This window comes from Dendrobates tinctorius, unplaced genomic scaffold (assembly GCF_039654945.1).
Source record: "Dendrobates tinctorius isolate UK_male_01 unplaced genomic scaffold, ASM3965494v1 ptg000064l, whole genome shotgun sequence".
Taxonomy (NCBI): domain Eukaryota; kingdom Metazoa; phylum Chordata; class Amphibia; order Anura; family Dendrobatidae; genus Dendrobates; species Dendrobates tinctorius.
The window spans coordinates 29,229,624-29,252,500 of record NW_027361732.1 but is presented as its reverse complement, the minus strand read 5'-3'; the positions used below and the strand labels follow the sequence as shown (position 1 = coordinate 29,252,500).

Below are 22,877 nucleotides of genomic sequence, written 5' to 3'. Positions count from 1 at the left end.
GTACCGAGGATCCCTTTAAGAGGGGCCTGGGTTCAGAACAAGAGCGCTTAGTGGATTTGCCATAACTTCCATACCAATGATCCCTTTAAGAGACCCTGGGGTCTGAACCACAGAGCTGAGTGGAAAGGTCCTAACTTCCATACCGGGGATTCCATTAAGAGAAGCCTGGGGTCAGAGCCAGCGCGCTTAGTGGAATTGCCCTAACTTCCATACCAATGATCCCTTTAAGAGACTCTTGGGTCAGAACCACACCGCTGAGTGTAACGGTCCTAACTTCTATACCTGGGATCCCTTTTAAGAGAGGCCTGGGGTCAAAACCAAAGCGCTGGATGGATTTGTCCTGACTGCCATACCAATGTTCTCTTTAATAGAAGCCAGGGGTCAGAATCAGAGCGCTGATGGATTTGCCCTAACTTCCATACCAGAGATCCCTTTAAGAGTGAAGATGTGCCTATGGGATGGGGGATGTGTGATGGGTATATGGGCACGGGAGGGGATGATTGACTTCTGTCATGTGCTCTGTGCGCCTTTCTGGGGAAGCAGACAATGGCTGGGAGCTTATGTTCCCGGTGATGCTAGATTTCTCCCACCCGGTCAGTGTCTGCAGAGATGTTGTCGGTGAGTGGGAAAACTGTTACTCATAGCAACCAATCACAGCTCAGCTTCTTTTTAACAGCTCTGGTGAAATGAAAGATGCTTCGTGATTGGGTGGTGATACACACATACATTCAATTTTATATAGAGAGATTATGGTAATCCTAATTGACCTAAAACAGGAAAGGTTTATTCTGATTTCATGTCATATATTGAGAGAACCATGCATATGTGTTTTTTATATAGTGTATGTAAACTTCTGGTTTCATCTGTATGTGAATGCTAGCACAACAGATAACATTGCATCATTTTTTATATTACAATATTTTTTTCTACCTACATAGTTTTTAACATAGAGGGCAAAACACTCAGCACAATACAAACATATACATTTGCTTACATGCTTACTAGAGAATACACTAAAGGTCGTCAGTTTAGAGGTTTTCGACCAAGATAATAGGATTATTGTGTGCCCGGTTTCAACAAATTGTTTGTCAACTGATGACAGTCGGTCATCTTTTGGAAAGAAATTTACCATGTTTAAAAATGTTATCCCATAGAACATGGCTTCCCAAATTTTATGTCGTAGGGGTCTCATTCAGTAGACCAAAGTGATGTCTGGACCTCACCATATAGATCAAGGTGACGCCTGGGTCTCACAATCTGAGCTGAGGTTTTATGCAAAAATTAAAATTGATTAAATGTTTCTTAAATGTTGTGCAATCTTGTAAGTACTGAAAAATGTTTTAAAGGAATAGAAGTGTTAATAGTTTATTTTTATCAAGAATCAAAATACAAAGTGAATGAGCAAAATCTAAATCAAATCAATTTTTGATGTGACCACCCTCTACCTTTAAAATCCCTGATCTCAACATCAAGTCTGTCTGGGATTACATGAAGAGACAGAAGGATTTGTGCAAGCGACATACAAAGAAGGTCCGTGGTTAGTTCTCCAAAATGTCTGGAAAAACCTCCCTGCCGAAGTCCTTCATAATCTGTGTGCAAGAGTTTCTAGAAGAATTTGAGACGGTTTTCAAGACAAGAGGGATCACACCAAATATTGATTTAGCCTGGATGCACACGATCTGAAAGTGGCAGCGCTTTGGACGCAGCGCATGTTCGCGGCGTCCAAAGTGCTGCTGTCTATTGAGCGCAGGTGAATCTGTATGTGGTCACTGAACTGTGCGGATTCACTGCATTCAATACATTGTATGGGTGAAATTTCTCTTGCTGAGACCGGTGTCTCCGCATGGTAAATAGACATGCTGCGGTCTGGAAAGACGCGCTGCATGTCTGTCTCCATAGGTGAGCCGCGGGTGTCTGCTGTAACATCTGGCTGCTGCGGGTTTGACGCTGCACCAGTACGCAATGTCAAACATGCAGTGATTACTGATCATGGGCACCTACCTTTTAGATTTTACTTTTTGTTCATTCACTTTGCATTTTGTTAATAATAAACTATTAACTCTTCTAGTTTTGATAGCATTCTTACTTTATTGAACATGCATCGCTACTTTGAACTCCTGTAACAGGCAATATGGACTAAAATATATTTGGATACATTGGTGTAACAATTTTTCAGTAGTTATTCAGCCAGAAACCCACTTGTGACTGTGTATGGCCACCTCATTAATTGAGAAGCCACAAATGGGCAGTAAAAAAAAAATTACAATTAGGAGTGAGCTGTTGGGAAACAAAAAAAAAAAAAATGCCATGACCGCACAACACACAATCAAAAGAAGCTAAATTAATGCTGGATTCTACCTGCCCTTAACATTTCTTGGCCTTTAGCCTGAAAGAGGCATGTTTGATAAATATTAGGTTTAGGGTCCCATCAAAGAAAGGTTGCTTTGTTATAGCTGATGGGCTCCCCTGACTTTGCCAATTTATGTGCAAGGTACCTTCATTTTTATAAGTATATTCCATTTAACAGTAATTCTGTTCCAATTTCATATTTTCAATATTTTCATACATCGTAGCACTTAGAGGCTGTTATTCTTTGGTTTGTCAATAGACAACTACTGTCAGGGTTGTGACCTTGTGCTGTCTCCTTCTTTATTACACTCACTATCAATCCAGTCTCTTCATGACCTTGGCCATGTGGGTGCCTAACTGTTCCATGGCCATTTGAACCAACCAAGAAAGGAGCTCACCGGACCTTGTGTCAACTGGGTGTTGGTGTGCAAGGAGTGAGTCTGAAAGACTAGTGAGGCCTAGTTGCTATGTCATTACGTCACAGAGCCATAGCCATAAGTGATCAGGATGCCAGCAGCAGAGGAGAAGACTGCCCTAGTGCATCTGTTACAGAGGACCAGACTGGTTGCCAGTCCAGGGCAGTACAAATTTTTTTTTTTTATAATCTTTTTGCTCACCTTTTTTACACACCCATTCGTATTTAGTGTGAGGGATAACAACAATGCTCTGCTGAGCTCTTCTGCTGCTCCGTAGAGGTGTCTGCAGGGCTCAGGTCCTCATCTATTGAACTGCCTGAGATGTCAGACGATAAAGACTTAGAAAAGATCTTGTTACCACTGCAGTGAGATCTTCCATGGTTCAGAAGGAAATCTGTTGCGTCAAAGCCTTAAATTGCTGACTTGTGATGTCCAGACATAATTGAAGCTACTTCATTTCTAAATTTAGAAGCGATTAGTAGCAATTAAACAGTTAATTATCTGTCACTTTCAACTCCATTCTTTTTTATATACACTTTCAACTTCATTCTTTTTTTATATAAACCGTTCAGTGTAACATTTGCAGACACTTTGTATCATTAGACCATAAGCAGCTGATCTCTTCCATAGCTGGCATTATTTCATTCTTGGCATTTACCATGAACTAAATAAATATTTATTAGTGTATTTAACCTTTGCTGTTGACAGTCATCAAATTATGCATGTGAGATGTATTTGTGAAAGGCATGTTCTGTCCTGTGTAAACACACTCAGGATGCATACAGTGGTGCAGCGCGAGAGAAGAGCTGATAGCCTGCAAATAGCAATAGAATGAAGTGGTACAAGCAAGACATCACATGTTAAAGGGACACACAACCCCATCTGTCTTAGCCTACGCTGGGAAGCAGCTGACTGTCTCTTACCAAGATTAATGCATGATCACTGCTTGAATCTACATGCAGTTGTTTGCAAAAATGTACAGAAACTGATGTTTTGCATTCTTTACATTTGTGATCTTTGTTTAAATGCAGTGTTTTAGTGGTTGACGAGGATTTAAAAAAATAAAAATACTGCTACTTCCAAAAACTGAATAGCGCAAAAATGGTTGTGACACTGTTCTTAAAGGGAAACTGTCAGCATGTTTTTACAGGTTTTAAATACTAGAGTTAGGACTGTCCCACAAGGGTTGCCTTGACGTGGCGGGATGGCTTCTACATTATTTTGATCAAAATTATGTTTACTAATTACTCTTCATTATTATTATTCTTATTATTACCGGTACCTTTATGCATTATTTGCAGTTTATTTTTTTACTGTTTTATTTTAGGATATTTGTGTTTTTTGCTTTTTGTTTTCTATGTTTTTACTTATGGTATAGAATTATTGTACTGGCAGTAGAAAAGTTTTTTCTCCAATAAAAATTATATATATTTTTTTAAGTTACAGTGGGGAAAATAAGTATTTGATACACTGCCGATATTGCAAGTTTTCCCACCTACAAAGAATGGAGAAGTCTGCAGTTTTTATCATAGGTACACGTCAACTGTGAGAGACATAATCTAAAAATAAAAACTTTGCATTTTATTGCATGAAATAAGTATTTAGTACAATAGAAAAACAGAACTTAATATTTGGTACAGAAACCTTTGTTTGCAATTACAGAGGTCACACATTTCCTGTAGTTCTAGACCTTTGCACACACTGCAGCAGAGATTTTGGCCCACTGTCACGGGTGTGTCAGGTGCTACAGACAGTTGCTCTGCATCTGGCTGCAGAAGATCGTTGCGTTTGGCATTGCAGACGCATTCTTAATCGTTCTGACTTTTGGATCCAGTGGCATCCTCCCTCCGGCTCTAATTGACACACCTGGACCTGGGTGCCCAGTCTGCTTCAGGGAGTCGCCAGTGATAGTCACATTTTCCCTTGTGAAGGCTTGGAGCAATAGCAGTCGGCTAACTTCCTCTCTGCTACTGTTGGAGGATGTTTGGTGTTACCTCTCTGAGTCTGCTCAAGATAAGTTGCTTTTCCCTTGTTTGTCTCCCTCCTTTTTTAGTGTACAGTGGGGACTGACCAGTGCTCATCCCCCCCTTCCCTATTCATGGCCTAGCTCTTGGGATATACAGGGCTTAGGTTCCTGCTCAGCGATTGGTGTGGAACCAATATAAGGGTGATAGGGGAGACAGGTTGCTATTCGATCTGCCTAGATCTCAATGGCTTCTTTCCCCTCTTCCCCTCGTGTTGCACTTAGTCTTTGCGCACTGTGCGTAACACCCACTCCTCCATACAGCTCTCCAGATCTTTCAGGTTTCAGGGCTTCAGCAATTGCTTTGCTGAAGTCAAGATATACTATATCTGCTATATCTATATACACTCACTGGCCACTTTATTAGGTACACCTGTCCAACTGTGTGTTAAGACTTAATTTCTAATCAGCCAATCACATGGCGGCAACTCAGTGCATTTAGGCATGTAGACATGGTCAAGACAATCTCCTGCAGTTCAAACCGAGCATCAGTATGGGGAAGAAAGGTGATTTGAGTGCCTTTGAACGTGGCAAGATTGTTGGTGCCAGAAGGGCTGGTCTGAGTATTTCAGAAACTGCTGATCTACTGGGATTTTCACGCACAACCATCTCTAGGGTTTACAGAGAATGGTCCGAAAAAGAAAAAAAATCCAGTGAGCGGCAGTTCTGTGGCCGGAAATGCCTTGTTGATGCCAGAGGTCAGAGGAGAATGGGCATACTGGTTCGAGCTGATAGAAAGGCAACAGTGACTCAAATTGCCACCCGTTACAACCAAGGTAGGCAGAAGAGCATCTCTGAACGCACAGTGCGTCGAACTTTGAGGCAGATGGGCTACAGCAGCAGAAGACCACACTGGGTACCACTCCTCTCAGCTAAGAACAGGCATCTGATGGCTACTTTCAGCAGGATAATGCGCCATGTCATAAAGCTCGAATCATCTCAGATTGGTTTCTTGAACATGACAATGAGTTCACTGTACTCAAATGGCCTCCTCAGTCACCAGATCTCAATCCAATAGAGCATCTTTGGGATGTGGTGGAACGGGAGATTCGCATCAGGGATGTGCAGCCGACAAATCTGCGCCAACTGTGTGATGCCATCATGTCAATATGGTCCAAAATCTCTGAGGAATGCTTCCAGCACCTTGTTGAATCTCTGCCACGAAGAATTGAGGCAGTTCTGAAGGCAAAAGGGGGTCCAACCCGTTACTAGCATGGTGTACCTAATAAAGTGGCCAGTGAGTGTATACTATACTGTGTTTCCCTGATCCACATAGTCACTGATTCTGTGATAGAAGGAAATTAAGTTTGTCTGACATGACTTATTAAATTCAAACCCATTCTGGCTCTGGTTAATCACTTGATTCTCATTCAGACACTTGCATACATATTGTTTAATAATTCGTTCAAAGATCTTTCCTGGTATAGAAGTCAGACTCACTGGCCTATAGTTCCCTGGGTCCACTTTTTTCCCCTTTTTGAAGATAGGGACAACGTCTGCTCTTCTCCAGTCTCCTGGGACTTCTGTTCTCTAAGAATATCCAAAGATTATGGAGAATGGTTCAATAATTTCCTCTTTCCTTCAGCAGCCTAGTATGTAATTTATATAGACCTGGAAATTCATTTAGCTAAGTATTCCCTCACTATCTTTCTGTTTATAGACAGTGTGGATTATTCTATTTCTTCAATAGTACAGTCATGGCCAAAAGTTTTGAGAATGACACAAATATTAATTTTTACAAAGTCTACTGCTTCGTTTTTTCTAATGGCAATTTGCATATACTCCAGAATGTTATAAAGAGTGATCAGCTTAACAGCAATTACTTGCAAAGTCAATATTTGCCTAGAAAATTAACTTTATCCCCCAAAACACATTTCAACATCATTGCAGCCCTGCCTTAAAAGGACCAGCTAACATCGTTTCAGTGATTTCTCCATTAACACAGGTGTGGGTGTTGATGAGGACAGGGCTGGAGATCAATCTGTCATGATTAAGTAAGAATGACACCACTGGACACTTTAAAAGGAGGCTGGTGCTTGGCATCATTGTTTCTCTTCTGTTAACCCTGGTTATCTCTAAAGAAACACGTGCAGTCATCATTGGACTGCACAAAAATGGCCTAATAGGGAAGAGTATCGCAGCTAGAAAGATTGCACCTCAGTCAACAATCTATCGCATCATCAAGAACTTCAAAGAGAGAGGTTCCCTTGTTGCCGAAAAGGCTCCAGGGCGCCTAAGAAAGACCAGCAAGCGTCAGGACCGTCTCTTAAAAGTGTTTCAGCTGCGGATCGGGCTACCAGCAGTGCAGAGCTTGCTCAGAATGGCAGCAAGCAGGTGTGAGTGCATCTGCACGCACTGTGAGGCGGAGACTCTTGGAGCAAGGCCTGGTGTTATGATTGAGTGACCGTAGGAGGCAGACCCAAAAATAGAAGCTACGTCCAGAAAACCAGAGGAGCTGGCAACTATCCGATTGCAAACCCCTGAACCTATCAACACAACTAGCAGTAGCCGTGGGGGGTACCTACGGTGCCCTAGACCCCTCGAACACAGCCGGAGAACTATATAGCCTAAAGATAGAAAGGGAAATCTAAACTGCCCCAGAGCAGGCCCCAAAGTAAAAGGCAGCCCCCAACATATAATGACGGTGAAGCAAGATGAAAAAACACTGACACAGATAGAAAGATAGGCTGAGCAAAGTTGGGGCCCAATCTAATCTAAACAGGAAAGGAAAGCTGTTGTCTGCAATCGGCAAAAAACCCTATCAAAAAACATAGGCCAGCAAGCTGAAATGGAAAAAGGCCCTGAAGCAACTAAGCTTCAAAACTAAATCAGCACTCTGGTATTTTCAGGAGACAGAGCTAAGGAGTTCAGCTCACCCCAGCAGGGAATGGCTGAAATCCAGAAAAAACAAAGCAAGGACAAATGCAAAAAGCAAGGAAGAAAACTTAGCTTTAGCAGAGCAGGAATTCAGACTGGACTCCAAGGATACCACAGAGAAATCACCCGCAAGGAAAATGGGCGTAGGCAGCCTTATATCCAGTCTGTGACTCCACTCAGCCTGTCATCATCATTAATCTCAGGTGTCTGATAATCAGACTCACTACCTCTCCTTACCAGAAGAGGGAGTTCCTCGGGCCTCAGTGATGAAGGTGAAAATGAACTCACAACAGTACCTCCCCCTTGAGGAGGGGTCACCGAACCCTCAACCACGCCACCAGGGCGATCAGGGTGTGCCTGATGAAAGGCACGCACCAATCTTTTGGCATGAACATCTGAGGCAGAGACCCAGGAATTATCCTCCTGACCATAACCCTTCCACTTAACCAAATTCTGGAGTCTCCGTCTAGCCAGACGAGAATCCAGTACTTTCTCTAACTCATATTCAATGTTACCTTCAACCAATACAGGGTCTGGAGGTGCCACTCCCGGAACAACAGGTTCAACAAACCTCTTCAACAAAGACTTATGAAACACATTATGGATTTTAAATGTGACCGGAAGAGCCAAACGAAAGGAGACCGGATTAATAATCTCCAAAATCTTGTAAGGTCCAATAAATCTAGGCTTAAACTTAGGAGAAGCCACCTTCATAGCAATATTTTTTGATGATAACCACACCATATCACCAACCTTAAACTGGGGACCAATGGTCCTATGTCGGTTGGAAAACCGCTGGGCCTTTTCCTGGGAGAGAGATAACTTATCCACCACTTGGTCCCAGATTTGGTGCATTCTCTCCACCACAGTGTCAACACCTGGGCAGGCAGACAGCATCTGTTATGATTGAGTGACCGTAGGAGGCAGACACAAAAATAGAAGCTGCGTCCAGAAAACCAGAGGAGCTGGCAACTATCCGATTGCAGACCCCTGAACCTATCAACACAACTAGCAGTAGCCGTGGGGGGTACCTACGGTGCCCTAGACCCCTCGAACACAGCCGGAGAACTATATAGCCTAAAGATAGAAAGGGAAATCTAAAATGCCCCAGAGCAGGCCCCAAAGTAAAAGGCAGCCCCCAACATATAATGACGGTGAAGCAAGATGAAAAAACACTGACACAGATAGAAAGATAGGCTGAGCAAACGTTGGGGCCCAATCTAATCTAAACAGGAAAGCTGCTGTCTGCAATCGGCAAAAAACCCTATCAAAAAACATAGGCCAGCAAGCTGAAATGGAAAAAGGCCCTGAAGCAACTAAGCTTCAAAACTAAATCAGCACTCTGGTATTTTCAGGAGACAGAGCTAAGGAGTTCAGCTCACCCCAGCAGGGAATGGCTGAAATCCAGAAAAAAAAAAGCAAGGACAAATGCAAAAAGCAAGGAAGAAAACTTAGCTTTAGCAGAGCAGGAATTCAGACTGGACTCCAAGGATACCACAGAGAAATCACCCGCAGGGAAAATGGGCGTAGGCAGCCTTATATCCAGTCTGTGACTCCACTCAGCCAGTCATCATCATTAATCTCAGGTGTCTGATAATCAGACTCACTACCTCTCCTTACCAGAAGAGGGAGTTCCTCGGGCCTCAGTGATGAAGGTGAAAATGAACTCACAACAGCCTGGTCTCAAGGAGGGCAGCAAAAAAGCCACTTCTCTCCAGAAAAACATCATGGACAGATTGATATTCTGCAAGAGGTGCAGGGAGTGGACTGCTGAGGACTGGGGTAAAGTCATTTTCTCTGATGAATCCCCTTTTCGATTGTTTGGGACATCTGGAAAACGGCTTATTCGGAGAAGACCAGGTGAGCGCTACCACCAGTCTTGTCTCATGCCAACTGTCAAGCATCCTGAAACCATTCATGTGTGGGGTGGCTTCTCAGCCAAGGGAATGGGCTCTCTCTCAGTCTTGCCTAAAAACACAGCCATGAATAAAGAATGGTACCAGAATGTCCTCCAAGAGCAACTTCTCCCAACCGTCCAAGAGCAGTTTGGCGATCAACAATGCTTTTTTCAACTTGATGGAGCACCTTGCCATAAAGCAAAGGTGATAACTAAATGGCTCAGGGAACAAAACATAGAGATTTTGGGACCATGGCCTGGAAACTCCCCAGATCTTAATCCCATTGAGAACTTGTGGTCAATCATCAAGAGACGGGTGGACAAACAAAAACCTTCAAATTCAGACAAAATAAAAGCATTGATTTTGTAAGAATGGACTGCTATCAGTCAGGATTTGATCCAGAAGTTGATTGAGAGCATGCCAGGGAGAATTGCTGAGGTCCTGAAGAAGAAGGGTCAACACTGCAAATATTGACTTGCTGCATTAACTCATTCTAACTGTCAATATAACCTTTTGTTGCTCATAATATGATTGCAATTATATTTCTGTATGTGATAAAAACATCTGACAAACACACATAAAAACCAGAGGGCAGCAGATCATGTGAAAATATAATATTTGTGTCATTCTCAAAACTTTTGGCCATGACTGTACAGTGAAGATAAGTTGATGTTACATTTACTTTCTGAGAGAAAACAAATGCAAAATACGAGTTTAAACGTTTGTTCTTCCCAACATAATTTTTTACCACTTCAATTTATCATCCTGTAAAAGTCCAATAGCATCTTTGACTTTTACTTTTGAGATTCCTCCAAAATCCTTTTTTATTGCTTTTGACTCCTCTTGCAAGCCTTAATTTGTTTTCAGCCCTAGCTAATCTGATGCCTCACCTGCAGGTTCTGCAGACAGCAGACAACCTTTCTATTTGATAAACCTTAATTTCTTCATTTTTAACATGTATTTAAATTTTGTTTCTATCCATCCTGGTTTTCTTAAATGCTTCCAATTCTTCCATCTTTTCGAATTAACGTTTGTCCTGTGAGAATCTCATTTTTTCCATCCTTCCTGGACATTTCTGTCCTTAAATACATCCCTCCATTGGATCCCTCCTATCCTCTTTCTAAGTCTCTTATAATTTGCCTTTCTGAAATCTAACCTTGGAAACAGTTATGCCTCCTGGGGTCCCAGCCACTTTTACCTCCTCAACCATTTCCTCCCTGTGTATAAGGATTAGATCCAAGGTAGCAGATCCCCTGGTTTTCTCCCCTACCTTTTGGAGGATAAAGTTGTCAGCAAGAGAGGGTAAGAATTTTGCTGGACCTGTTACATTTGCCTGAGAGAGATTCCCAACAAATGTCTGGATAGTTGAAATCTCCCATGATCACTACATCATATTTTTTTGATAACTTGGCCATCTGATGCACAAACAGTTGATCCATCTCTTCACCTTGCAAGGGGCCTGTAGTAAATGCCTATAATGTCTTTTCTGTTGCTTTTCCTTTTGTTGTTACCCAGTTTCCACAGAGCTACAGTACCAGTCTCTGAAGCTTCAATCTCTGTAGAGATATATGCTTTTTATAACATACAATGCGACACTCCCTTCCCATTTGTTAATTAGAAAAAGCCGGCACCACCGGTTATATAAACACTAATGTGCCGATTACTAAAAGCAGTAGAGAAAAATGAGAAACGAGAGGGGTACTACACCAAACACTCCGAATAGCAGAATAAATACAATAATATCAACTAAAAATGGCATGCAAAAATATTTTTTTATTACCACACAAATACTGATGAGTGTATTGAAATTTAAAAACAGTGAAAAAAGTTCTCCCTTGATAATAAGATATGAATTTACCAGGTCATAATAAATGAGGTATAGCGCAGAAGAAGCTAATCTCCTGAAAGGGCGGTGTGGACTAAGTCATTCAAAAGATATATAAGATCTTATGAATCAATACATAATAAACATACCTCTGCCAAACCTGAAAATACATCTAATAGACGCATGGAAGGCAAATATGCCAGTGTAAATGGACTCTGAACATAATTGAAGGAAAGTCCAAACGGATATTAATTGAGACTATATAGTAGCACCATTATGGCATGCCAAAAATTACAGAAAGGAGCTCTATACAAACCACCAATCAGTAGAGAGAGTAGATTAACCTGATTAAGACTGTTTCTTGCAAATAAGTTGTATCCTTCTAGCCTTGTATTCCAATCATGTGTATCGTCCCACCAAGTTTCAGAGGTGCCAATAACATAATCAATAACCACATATGTATATTTATTTTATTCAACCCATTTAACATTAGAAGCTCGATTTACTTTGCTTTGTACACTGCTCAAAAAAATAAAGGCAACACTCAAATAACACATCCTAGATCTGAATGACTGAAATATTCTCATTGAATACTTTGTTGAATACTTTGTTCTATCCAAAGTTGAATGTGCTGACAACAAAATCACACAAAAATCATCAATGGAAATCAAATTCAATGGAGGCCTGGATTTGGAGTCACACACAAAATTAAAGTGGAATGTAATGTCCTTTAAAACAACTCAAAATGAGGCTCAGTATTGTGTGTAGTCTCCACGTGCCTGTATGACCTCCCTACAATGCCTAGGCATGCTTCTCATGAGGTTGCGGATGGTCTCCTGAGGGATCTCCTCCCACACCTGGACTAAAGCATCCGCCAACTCCTGGACAGTCTGCGGTGCAACGTGACGGTGGATGGAGCGAGACATGATGTCCCAGATGTGCTCAGTCGGATTCAGGTCTGGGGAATGGGCCGGCCAGTCCATAGCTTCAATGCCTTCATTTTGCAGGAACTGCTGACACATTCCAGCCACATGAGGTCTGGCATTGTCCTGCATTAGGAGGAACCCAGGGCCAACCGCACCAGCATATGGTCTCACAAGGGGTCTGACGATCCAATCTCGGTAACTAATGGCAGCCAGGCTACCTCTGGCGAGCACATGGAGGGCTGTTTGGCCCTCCAAAGAAATGCCACCCCACACCATTACTGACCCACTGCCAAACCTGTCATGCTGAAGAATGTTGCAGGCAGCAGATCTCTCTCCACGGCGTCTCCAGACTCTGTCACGTCTGTCATGTGCTCAGTGTTAACCTGCTTTCATCTGTGAAGAGCACAGGGTGCCAGGGGCGAATTTGCCAATCCTGGTTTTCTGTGGCAAATGCCTAACATCCTGCATGGTGTTGGGCCGTGAGCACAACCACCATCTGTGGACGTTGGGAACTCAGTCCATCCTCATGGAGTCGGTTTCTAACGGTTTGTGGAGACACATGCACATTTGTGGCCTGCTGGAGGTCATTTTGCAGGGCTCTGGCAGTGCTCCCTCCTGTTCCTCCTTGCACAAAGGCAGAGGTAGCTGTCCTGCTGCTGGATTGTTGCCTTCTTACGGCCCCCTCCACGTCTCCTGGTGTACTGGCCTGTCTACTGGTAGCGCCTCCAGCCTCTAGACACTACGCTGACAGACACAGCACACCTTCTTGCCACAGCTCACATTGATGTGCCATCCTGGATGAGCTGCACTACCTGAGCCACTTGTGTGGGTTGTAGAGTCCGTCTCATGCTACCACGAGTGTGAAAGCACAACCAACATTCAAAAGTGACCAAAACATCAGCCAGAAAGCATTGGTACTGAGATGTGGTCTGTGGTCCCCACCTGCAGAACCACTCCTTTATTGAGGGTGTCTTGATAATTGCCAATAATTTCCATCTGTTGTCTATTCCATTTGCACAACAACATGTGAAATTGATTGTCAATCATTGTTGCTTCCTAAGTGGACAGTTTGATTTCATAGAAATTTGATTTACTTGGCGATATATTCTGTTGTTCCCTTTATTTTTTGGAGCAGTGTATTTCCTTATGCATATTTTATTATTTTTGTTAATTTCCCATAGGTCACAGCTATAGATGTTTGTGATAAAATGGCTGTTTTCCATCATTGAAACTGTCTGGGTGCTGCTACATGCTGCGTCTGGATGCTTTGTTACCGAGTCTCCGCCTACTCGTGGTGAGACAGTAGCTGTACAATTTTGTTTTGAAATCTTGTGCCCATTGGCTACCACTGGCGGGAGGGTTTTGCCCATGTGGCCGCCTCCCTTAGGGTATTAAACTACAGTGAATTAATGAGGTGGGGGGGTGAGTCAGCTGTGAATGAAGTTATAGAAATTTGTATCTGGAGCCAAGTTACCCTAAAGAGCGATCTGCTTCATTGTTATAATGGTGAGATGGGTTTAATACCCTCTAAGCTGGTTGTAAACTTTGTAACATACACCATATTAAATGATACATCTAAAGGTTTGGAGATGGCAAGTGGAAACAGAAGGAGCAGTGACTCTTGGCGTAGCAAGGTCTATACTCTCAACCCAAAACAATGCAGGCTTCATGTAAACCTGAGCAATTTGTGATTGGATTAGGCTGGTTTCACATTTGCGTTTTTTTGCGCTGGAAAAAAACGCATATGTGCGCATGCGTTTTTTCCCCTATATTTAACATGGGTGCGCATACCTGCGCGCTGGTAAGCGCACGTATGCGATTTTCATGGGCTGCGTTTTTTTGGGGTGTGCGTTTGTATTTTCCAGACGCAGCATGTTGCATTTTTTGGCCCTGCAAAAAAGCGCATGCGCACATATGCGCACGTTTTGCGCTAAAAATGGCCATTATAGCCTATGGATGCGCATACGTGCGCACTGGCATGCTCATGTATGCGTTTTTTTGCACATGCGTTTTTTTTTGTTAACCATGGAATTTAGGGGTTTGGGTTAGAGTTAGGGTTAGTTAAGGGGGTTTAGGGTTAGGGTCAGGGTCAGGGTTAGGGTTGGGGTTAGGGTCAGGGTTAGGGTTAAGTATGGTTTGGTTAAGGGTTAGGGTCAGGGTTAGGGTTAAGTATGGTTTGGTTAAGGGTCAGGGTTAGGGTTGGGGTTAGGGTCAGGGTTAGGGTTAATATGGTTTGGTTAAGGGTTAGGGTCAGGGTTAGGGTCAGGGTTAGGGTTAAGTATGGTTTGGTTAAGGGTTAGGGTCAGGGTTAGGGTTAAGTATGGTTTGGTTAAGGGTTAGGGTCAGGGTTAGGGTTAAGTATGGTTTGGTTAAGGGTTAGGGTCAGGGTTAGGGTTAAGTATGGTTTGGTTAAGGGTTAGGGTCAGGGTTAGGGTCAGGGTTAGGGTTAGTAAAGTCATGGTTTGGGTTAGTGTGAGGGGCCACCTAATGTTGGAAAAAAACGCAAACGCGGTAAAAACGCACTAAAAACGCATACAAAAGCATAAAAACGCTGCGTTTTTTTCATGCATGCTCATAAAAATGCTTGAAAAAAACGCAGCAGTTGTATGCTTTTGTATGCGTTTTTTCAATGCGTTTTTTTGCGGGAAAAACGCGCTGCAAAAAAAAGCAAGTGTGAAACTAGCCTCAGTAATATATTCTCTAGTAAAGCTGTAATAAACCTAATAAATCTTTTAATCTACTGTAACCTTTTTAAGGACCACTTCACAGACGCGGGACCCTTGTGGACAGTCATGCCACATGACAATAATGTATAGAAACATATGTGGCATACTTGGTGTATTGAATGTATTATGCTTCACCCACGACGCTTGTGTTTGAGCATGTGCACCATTGGTGGGAAAAAAGGATGTGTGTATAATACTGTGGTATTTTAGGTTTTGTGTGTAATTTATTTTTTATTCTAATTTAGTGTCTGCAGAAAATTTGGAGAAGACAATGAAGCAAATGGAACGCCAGCTCCAGCAGCTTGAGACGGATTTGAAGACCTTTCCCCAATCTGACGACGCACATGACAAGTTTGTGACTAAGATGTCCATATCCTTTTGATGACTACATATCTTATGTAGGGCTGGTTGAATAAGAGCAGGTTTACTTAGCATTTTAGATCTCTTCCAGTAACCTTTGTGTATTTTTTAGCGTTTATGCTTCAAAAGCTTTGGCAGCAAAAAGGCTGCATGCTGTGAGTAAAAGGTTTCGTCAAAAGCAGAGGCTACTAGTTTTGACAGAATAAGAGTGTTTTGTGTAAAATGCAACAATATCAGTATGTCCTCCACAATCTCCTGAATTAGCACTGAGCCCATGCATGTGTAGCAGGCACTATTGCGTTATGAGGCTGTATAAAACTATATGAAATTCACATGGCATGTCCTTTGCCAGAAAGATGCCAAGTCACAGTATCACTTGATGGGATTGCCTGTGGGTTTATTTTCTGCTAATGGCTATTTGGTAAGCTTGAACATAGTAGGGGCCGATAGGAGACAATATGACTGCAGGATGACTGTGTGCGTCTGTGACACATCTACATAGGAGCTGCAAGCACATAACAGAGTATTTTTGGCAAGTGAGGTTTCATTTTACTATTGAAGCAGTTATAAATTATTGTTATAGGAAATCTCTCAGTAGGATCAAGCCCCCTAAGCCGTCATGGGAAGCTGAGTATTGTGACACCTTGTTGTCTGTGATCTGATATCTTATTCCAGAGAAATCCATGTTTATCTTATATGTCAACGAGCTGTTCAGACCTAGACCTATGGGCTGTACGCTGATCTGCAGGAGAATCTGCCTCCAGAGCTTATTTTTAATGGAAGGAGTTACCAGTGTGATGTGAAATGGCCGCTTTCCTGATCTCACTGCAGAGATGTGTGGGATTATGTTTCTCTCAGAGCTTCAGCCTCCATCTCATAGGCAGGCAGGGTTGCTAGAGACTTAGCTAGGGATTCAGATCAGCAGTAGCAGGGAGGCGAAACCTTTCAGTGGACTCTTATCAAAGAATTCATGCTTACAACTATGTTGGTACACCCTTATTGTGGGAATAGGGGAAGCTCAGCAGATAACTGCTGTTACTGAAAATAAATCTCTATGGAAAGAAAAAGACGGGTATTTCCACCATATGGTGATCATGTAGTGGTAGATACCAATCCTGCAGAACATATACAAGATTACAGTATAGTTATATATAGTGACTTACAGGTGACATTCTTTGTGATGGAGGTATTCACTTTTTCAGCCCTTTCCATCTGATCCAGACTGGCATAACTTTTTCTAGCCACGACTTGTTTGTGGAGCTTACAACAGACACATTTGACTTCTCTTATTTCCTACACCATCCCCATCTATTCCCAAGGTGCACAAACTCCTCATCCTCCTGTCACCCCTATCCTGAGTCACCGCTGCCATGTCTCTACTACTGTACCTGCTGTGTGGCACAAAAATAGTGCTTCCCTTAGTGCTCCACATGTCCACCACTGCGTCCCTTATGAAGTATAATGGCTCCATTGTGCCTTCCAGATGGTAAAAGTAACCCTGGAATATATATACGTTACCCTGTGCAAGTGCCCTAAAAAAGTGTCCACATTTTGTCCACTACAAAAAAAAAATCATGCTCCCTGTGCCCCACTTTCACAGTCACAATAACGAGTGCCCATTTAACACATTAAAAGAGTGTAAATGCAACGTAAAAAAGTAGCGACATGGCCTAATACATGGCAAGGAATATGGTAGTGAAGGCCATTTGGCCGCCTTGTTGAGATTCATTTTGCTTCTACTTTGCTCGTTATCTGTAAGCACTTGTTTGCTCCTAGATTGTCTAACACAAATTGTCCTGTTTTCCGCTATTTGCACTGTTTTGACAGTAGTGACAGTTTCTCAGTATTTTGCCCCCTTTATTTTCCACTAAGACTTGAAGTTTCTGTTCTCTGCTACAGTGTGACGCTTCTCTGTAGACAGACAATAGCTTAGAAGCTGTAGACCTGCATGGCTTATGTTATTAGCACATGATCTCACTAATTAGAGAAGCACACATTGAAGCAAACAGATTTTCCAGCAAATTAATAAGAAAAAGAATGTTTGATATAAAGGTTAGATAATCCAACACAGCATGGAGAAGCCCGGATCTGTCTGTGCATCTAATCCTAAATGAGGGGAAGCTGAATGATTTTCTCTTAAAAGACGGACCACTCACAAAAACAGTCAGCAGGAAATCTGAACAGGAAAGATGCTCTTTGTGTTAGATACTTTATCAAAAAGTCGGATATTGTTTAATGGTCAATTTATCCATTAGATTTTCCAGCGTTGAAGGACACTAATTAGAATCCCCGGTTCTGTTTGGAAAGTCTCCATATTGTAAACTCTTCAGATGACAGTATAAATCTGAAGTACAATAAGAGATTTTGAGTTCTTTATTTAAAACACAGCTAATTTATTTTTTGCCATAAGTGAGCCTGCAATAGCCAAACCTTACTTGGATTTTATTAGTAAATGTTACCTACAGTCATGAGAAAAACTAAGAATATATTCTTTGAATTCTGTAGTTTTTCTTATAAAGAAAAAAAATTTGGTTCTTAAGTTTTTTAATTGCATAAAAACAACCACAGTTGAAAAACACATGACAAATTATACCTTGTCATTATTTAACAAAATCATGGCCAAAATTCAAAAGCAGTGTGTGAAAAAATGAAGTACACAATTATTGCTTCCATAAGAATTAAGAGGGTAAGTAGCAGCTTTTACTCACCTGACCTGATAGAAGCACTGGCCCTGGCTCCCGTCTCCTATGGCCTCCTGAATTTGCTTTGATCCTGGTAGAGGTCATGCGCTTGTGTGTTAAGTAGCATTGTCCACAGTTGCCTCAAGTATTTCATTTGGCTGAGCTTCTGCCAGGCATCTTATGTCCCTTCTTTTGCTCCTTACTTTCATGGTATAACCAACATTGTTTCCAAGCTCTGTCCAATTTAGCAGATGTTGACTATACCAACCTTTCAGCATGCAAGTAACCAACTCCCCACTACTGGCATTAATACTGTTCACACCTGGACTGTGCAATCAAGGTAGCACAACTCATCAAGCTGTCTCCTGTTTACTTCCCTGTTATCAAAGCTATTAACTGTTAAGGGGGTTTTACACATAGCGATATCGCTAGCGATATCGCTATAACGTCACCGATTTTGTGACGTTATAGCAATATCGCTAGCGATATCGCTGTGTGTGGTACTTACCTCCGACCGGCTCCCCCGCTGCGTCGCTGCTGCATCGCTGTGAGATCTTCCTGTGTGGAAGCTCACTAGCGATCATTTAGCGATGCACCAGCGATTCTGACCGGGTCGGATCGCTGGTCGGATCGCCGGTGCATCGCTAAATGTAAAAGGGCCTTTACTCTGAGGAAGGATACCAAACTGCATTTACTTCTCTGTTATGTAACTGCTATTATCCTGGAAGATCCCAGACTGCATTTACATTAGTTATGTGTTAAGCCTTTGCCCTGCTGGTAGATAACTTACTGCATTCCTGTGATTAACTGATTCCCTTCTGGAAGATACTAGTTTTTTATAAAGGTACGTTTCCCTTGTGTACCCATACATGTGACTGTGTCCTGCTTGTTTGTATGCTGTACTGAATACCGTGCTGTCCTGGTCCTCATGGATTCACGGGTCGTCCACCAAAATTCACTCCACTGTACCATTGCCTCCATTCCTACTCATCCAGCACAACTGTTTAAATACTCTACCTCACCAGTTGAACATTTACCAGAATATACAAGCCATGGATTATAAAAATGCAATGACATTAACACCATTGCATTTGGATATGGAGACTCTATCCGGACTTGTTATGCAACTTTCTGTAAGCCAACTGGAGATCATCCAGATTGTGCCTGACCTTTAGGCTCATATGGATGCATTGCCTCAAACCTCTGTTATTACACTACAGATTCTCTAACCCCTGCTACAGTGACATCTGAAATATTATTTTTGCTATACATTTCCTCCTTCTGCTCATTTTGATGATGACCCTAATGCCTGCTGTGGATTTTTAAACCAATTCATGGAAAAGTTTTAAACATTGTCCCCATTTTTTCCTGACCAATTGAAAGTGGCACATATTTTGTCTTCCTTTTCTATAATGCCTAGGACGACACCATTATGGGAATGAGATGATCCTATGATGCTTTCTCTACTTTCTTTGCTATCTTCCTTCAGTAGTGTGATGAATGAGCCAGCTCATGTCCATTCTGCCGCTGACTTTGTACTCTGGCTAGCACAAGAGATTTAGTGTTTTACGCTATGCCATCTAGTTCAGTACTGTCAATAGACTTGGTCTTGAGCAATGACACTCTCTTGGCAATTACTGTGCCCTGGAAGATATTTGCTATCTTCCATTAACAATCTGATTACTCTCGCGACCCAGTTTGACTTACATTTTAAAGACAGATAACATGTAAAAACTCAAGATTTTCATACCTACATTTTAAACTTTTTCAAAGTCTTTGATAGATTCAGATTCTACAGGTACCCATCAAAATCTTTCAGAAGATATTGTCATCAAATAAAAAATCCTATTGTCTTACTAAAGGATTATGTCTCTGTTAGGCCCGGGTCATACTTGCGAGAAACTCGCACGAGTCTTGCTTCTCAAAACCCGGCACTCGGGACCGGAGTGTGCGGCTGCATGTATTTCTATGCAGCTGAGCGTTCCGATCCGATTGCCGGCGGCAGTGCCGGGTATTGAGAGGCAAGTTTCTCCCAAGTGTGATCCCGGCCTCATGATGAAAAAGGCCCACCTTGCAAGGAATGTCCTACACTCAAGTTAAAGCAGGGAAACTTTAGACCTAATGCGAAAAAGGAGTGTTCCTTTTGGGGTTTATTCTATCCTGCACTAAAGACAACCTTTGATGTACCTATGTCCATCATCTTTAATTTTTTTTGAGTTTACAGGACAAGCCTTCCTTGAAACTTTATTGCATTTTTTACACTCCAGAAGGCTGAAAATTAAATTTTGATACTTTTTGGATTTTCTCAAATTGCTTTCAATTCATATAAAATTCCATACTAGAAGGTGACAATCATCTTTTCAATATTATTTCAAAGCTCAACTTCAACTAATTTCTCTGAAATTCTGCTTTATCTGACTACAACTTGTCTGCTTCTTAACAGGATTTTGTAGATGTCTTATTCAAGCGAGACGCTACCTCTACGTTATCCATTTGTTTGTGCTATGTTCATTTGTCCATTCTTTGATCCACCTATAGAGAAAGTTTATCCTCTATCAGCCCATTAGACTGGGGCCATGTCGTCTTATATTAAAGAGAACTGGGAAAGTGGGTACATCCGATAGTTAACATCTATGGCCAGTGCAGACTTCTTTCCAAAGAAGGTTCTCTGAGACCAGGCAAAGACTATTAGCATCTAAAATCACACAGAAAGACTGTTATCCATTGCCTTTCATTTCAGAACTGTTTTATAAAATTGATGGTGCTATAATTATCTTCCAAATTAGATCTGTGTGGAGTTTATTACTTAATTTGCAATGAAAAGGGAATCTAATTGAGGACCATAATGTTCACCTAACGGACATTCTCTTGTCTCTAAGACACTGCTTCGGAAGTCTTATTTTGGTCCCATTCTTCTCTCCTTTCTAGTTCCTTTGGTCTGAAGAACTGCTGAAATCCCTTTCTGTCTCTACTGGTGGTCTAAATGGAGACTAGATGTCAAATAATTTGCAGCACCTATCATCCTTGTGTGCTGTACATACCCATGTACTTCTATGTTTTTCATCCTCTTTCTATACCAACAAAACTTTGGTCTAAAATTTCTATGTACTTTGTTAGTGATCCTCTTCAGTACAAGAATCACATACCATACATGATAGACTAAGGTCTCAAAGGGTGATGCGGAGTCTATAAAAAAGGATATTCAAGCTCAAATCTTGCTCAGGATATTTCATGCCAATCATCTTCTTTCACCTGTTACAAAAGCTTCTAAAAGAGGTCCTAATAGAAGGGTTATTTTACTAACCAATCCCGGCACAAGAGCAAGGCTTGACTCCCTTCTCCTATGACCGCCTCCTTTTTCAGTAGTCCACTCTAAGTTTCCCAGGTAACCCGGCAAATTCCACTAACATTTTCTTAGGCCTTTTAATGTCGCCTATGGTAGAGGTACGTTGCTTGGGTATTAAATAGCATTGTTTACAGTTGCCTTACGTTGATCAATTTTAGTTAAATTCACCTGACTAAGCTCCAGCCAGTTGTCTATTGATTCCACTCCTCTTCCGATCTATCATGTTACAGCCAGCATTGTTTCCACGCACCATTAAGCTTACAAGGCGTTGTCCACATCAACCTTTTGGCACACAAGTTACCAACTCCTCGCAACTGTTTTCAGTCCTGATCACATCTGGCTTTTACAGTCAAGGTCATACAACTCTTACAGGGAGTTTCCAGTTTGCATTTACTTTTGTGTTATGTCACTGTAGTTAACCAATGACCTGAAGGAAGATACCAGACTGCATTTCTGTGACTAACTGCTTCTCTACCGCAAGATACAAATTTACTATAAAAATATAGTTCCTATGTGTATAACCACACACCTGCCTCAGTTTTATCTGTTACCTGCTCGTCTTGTTAGCCTGCTAGCCTGGTCTTCACGGATCCACCTGTTGTGCATCAAGACCCAATCTGCTACACCATTGCCTTTATGTCCGTGCTTCTGACCCAGACCTCTTGCTTAGAGTATCCACATCACCAGGTGAGGCTTTAACAACAGTTAGGTGCTTATCATCAAATGGCTTTAATTAAATATTCATCTGCAAGTATGACTATCTCTTTAAAAGCAGAGGTTTTCTCAGTTTGCTCATGGTACATTCAGGCATTTAAACACAATACCAAGGAGGAAAGACATCACCAAAAATCTTAAATAAGTAATTTATGCTGCCTATCAATCTGGAAAGGGTTATAAGGCCAATTCCAAACAATTTGAAATCCATCATTCTACAGTGAATAAGATTATTCACAATGGAAAACATTTAAGACAGTTGACAATTTTCCCAGGAGTGGACATTACAGCAAATTAAGCCCAAGGCTAAGCCATGCAATGTTCCGAGAAACTGCAGAAAATGCAAAAGAACCTGCTCAGACTCTATGGATCTCAGCATGTTAAAGTTTCAAGGTACTGAACGTACAGTTAAAAACACTGAACAAGTATGGGCTGTTTGGAAGGGTTGTCAGGAGAAAGCCTCTTCTCTCGCCAAAGAACAAGGCAATATGATTAAGGTTTTACATAACTTGCATCTGGACAAAACCACAGGATTTCTGGAACAGGGTCCTTTGGTCAGGTACCAAAGTGGATACTCTTGGCTATAATGCCCTGTACCACATTTGGTGAAAACCAGATACCAAATGTCCAAACAAACCTCTTGTGCCAATTGCAAAGCACGATGATAGAGTGATGATATAAGCTTTTTTTTTTGTAGTCACAGCATCTTGGCATCTGGCAGTCATTGACGATAATG

At 41.8% G+C, this 22,877-nt stretch overlaps 1 protein-coding gene across 1 annotated transcript in view; it reads left to right on the top strand.

Annotated features, from left to right (window-relative positions):
* The window catches only part of DIAPH3 (diaphanous related formin 3), an 811,800-nt gene that overhangs the window by 475,827 nt on the left and 313,096 nt on the right, over window positions 1-22,877 (top strand). The window contains exon 23 of the mRNA XM_073580354.1: window positions 15,286-15,411. Within this exon, the coding sequence (XP_073436455.1) occupies window positions 15,286-15,411 (126 nt within the window). The remainder of the gene's footprint in view (window positions 1-15,285; window positions 15,412-22,877) is intronic.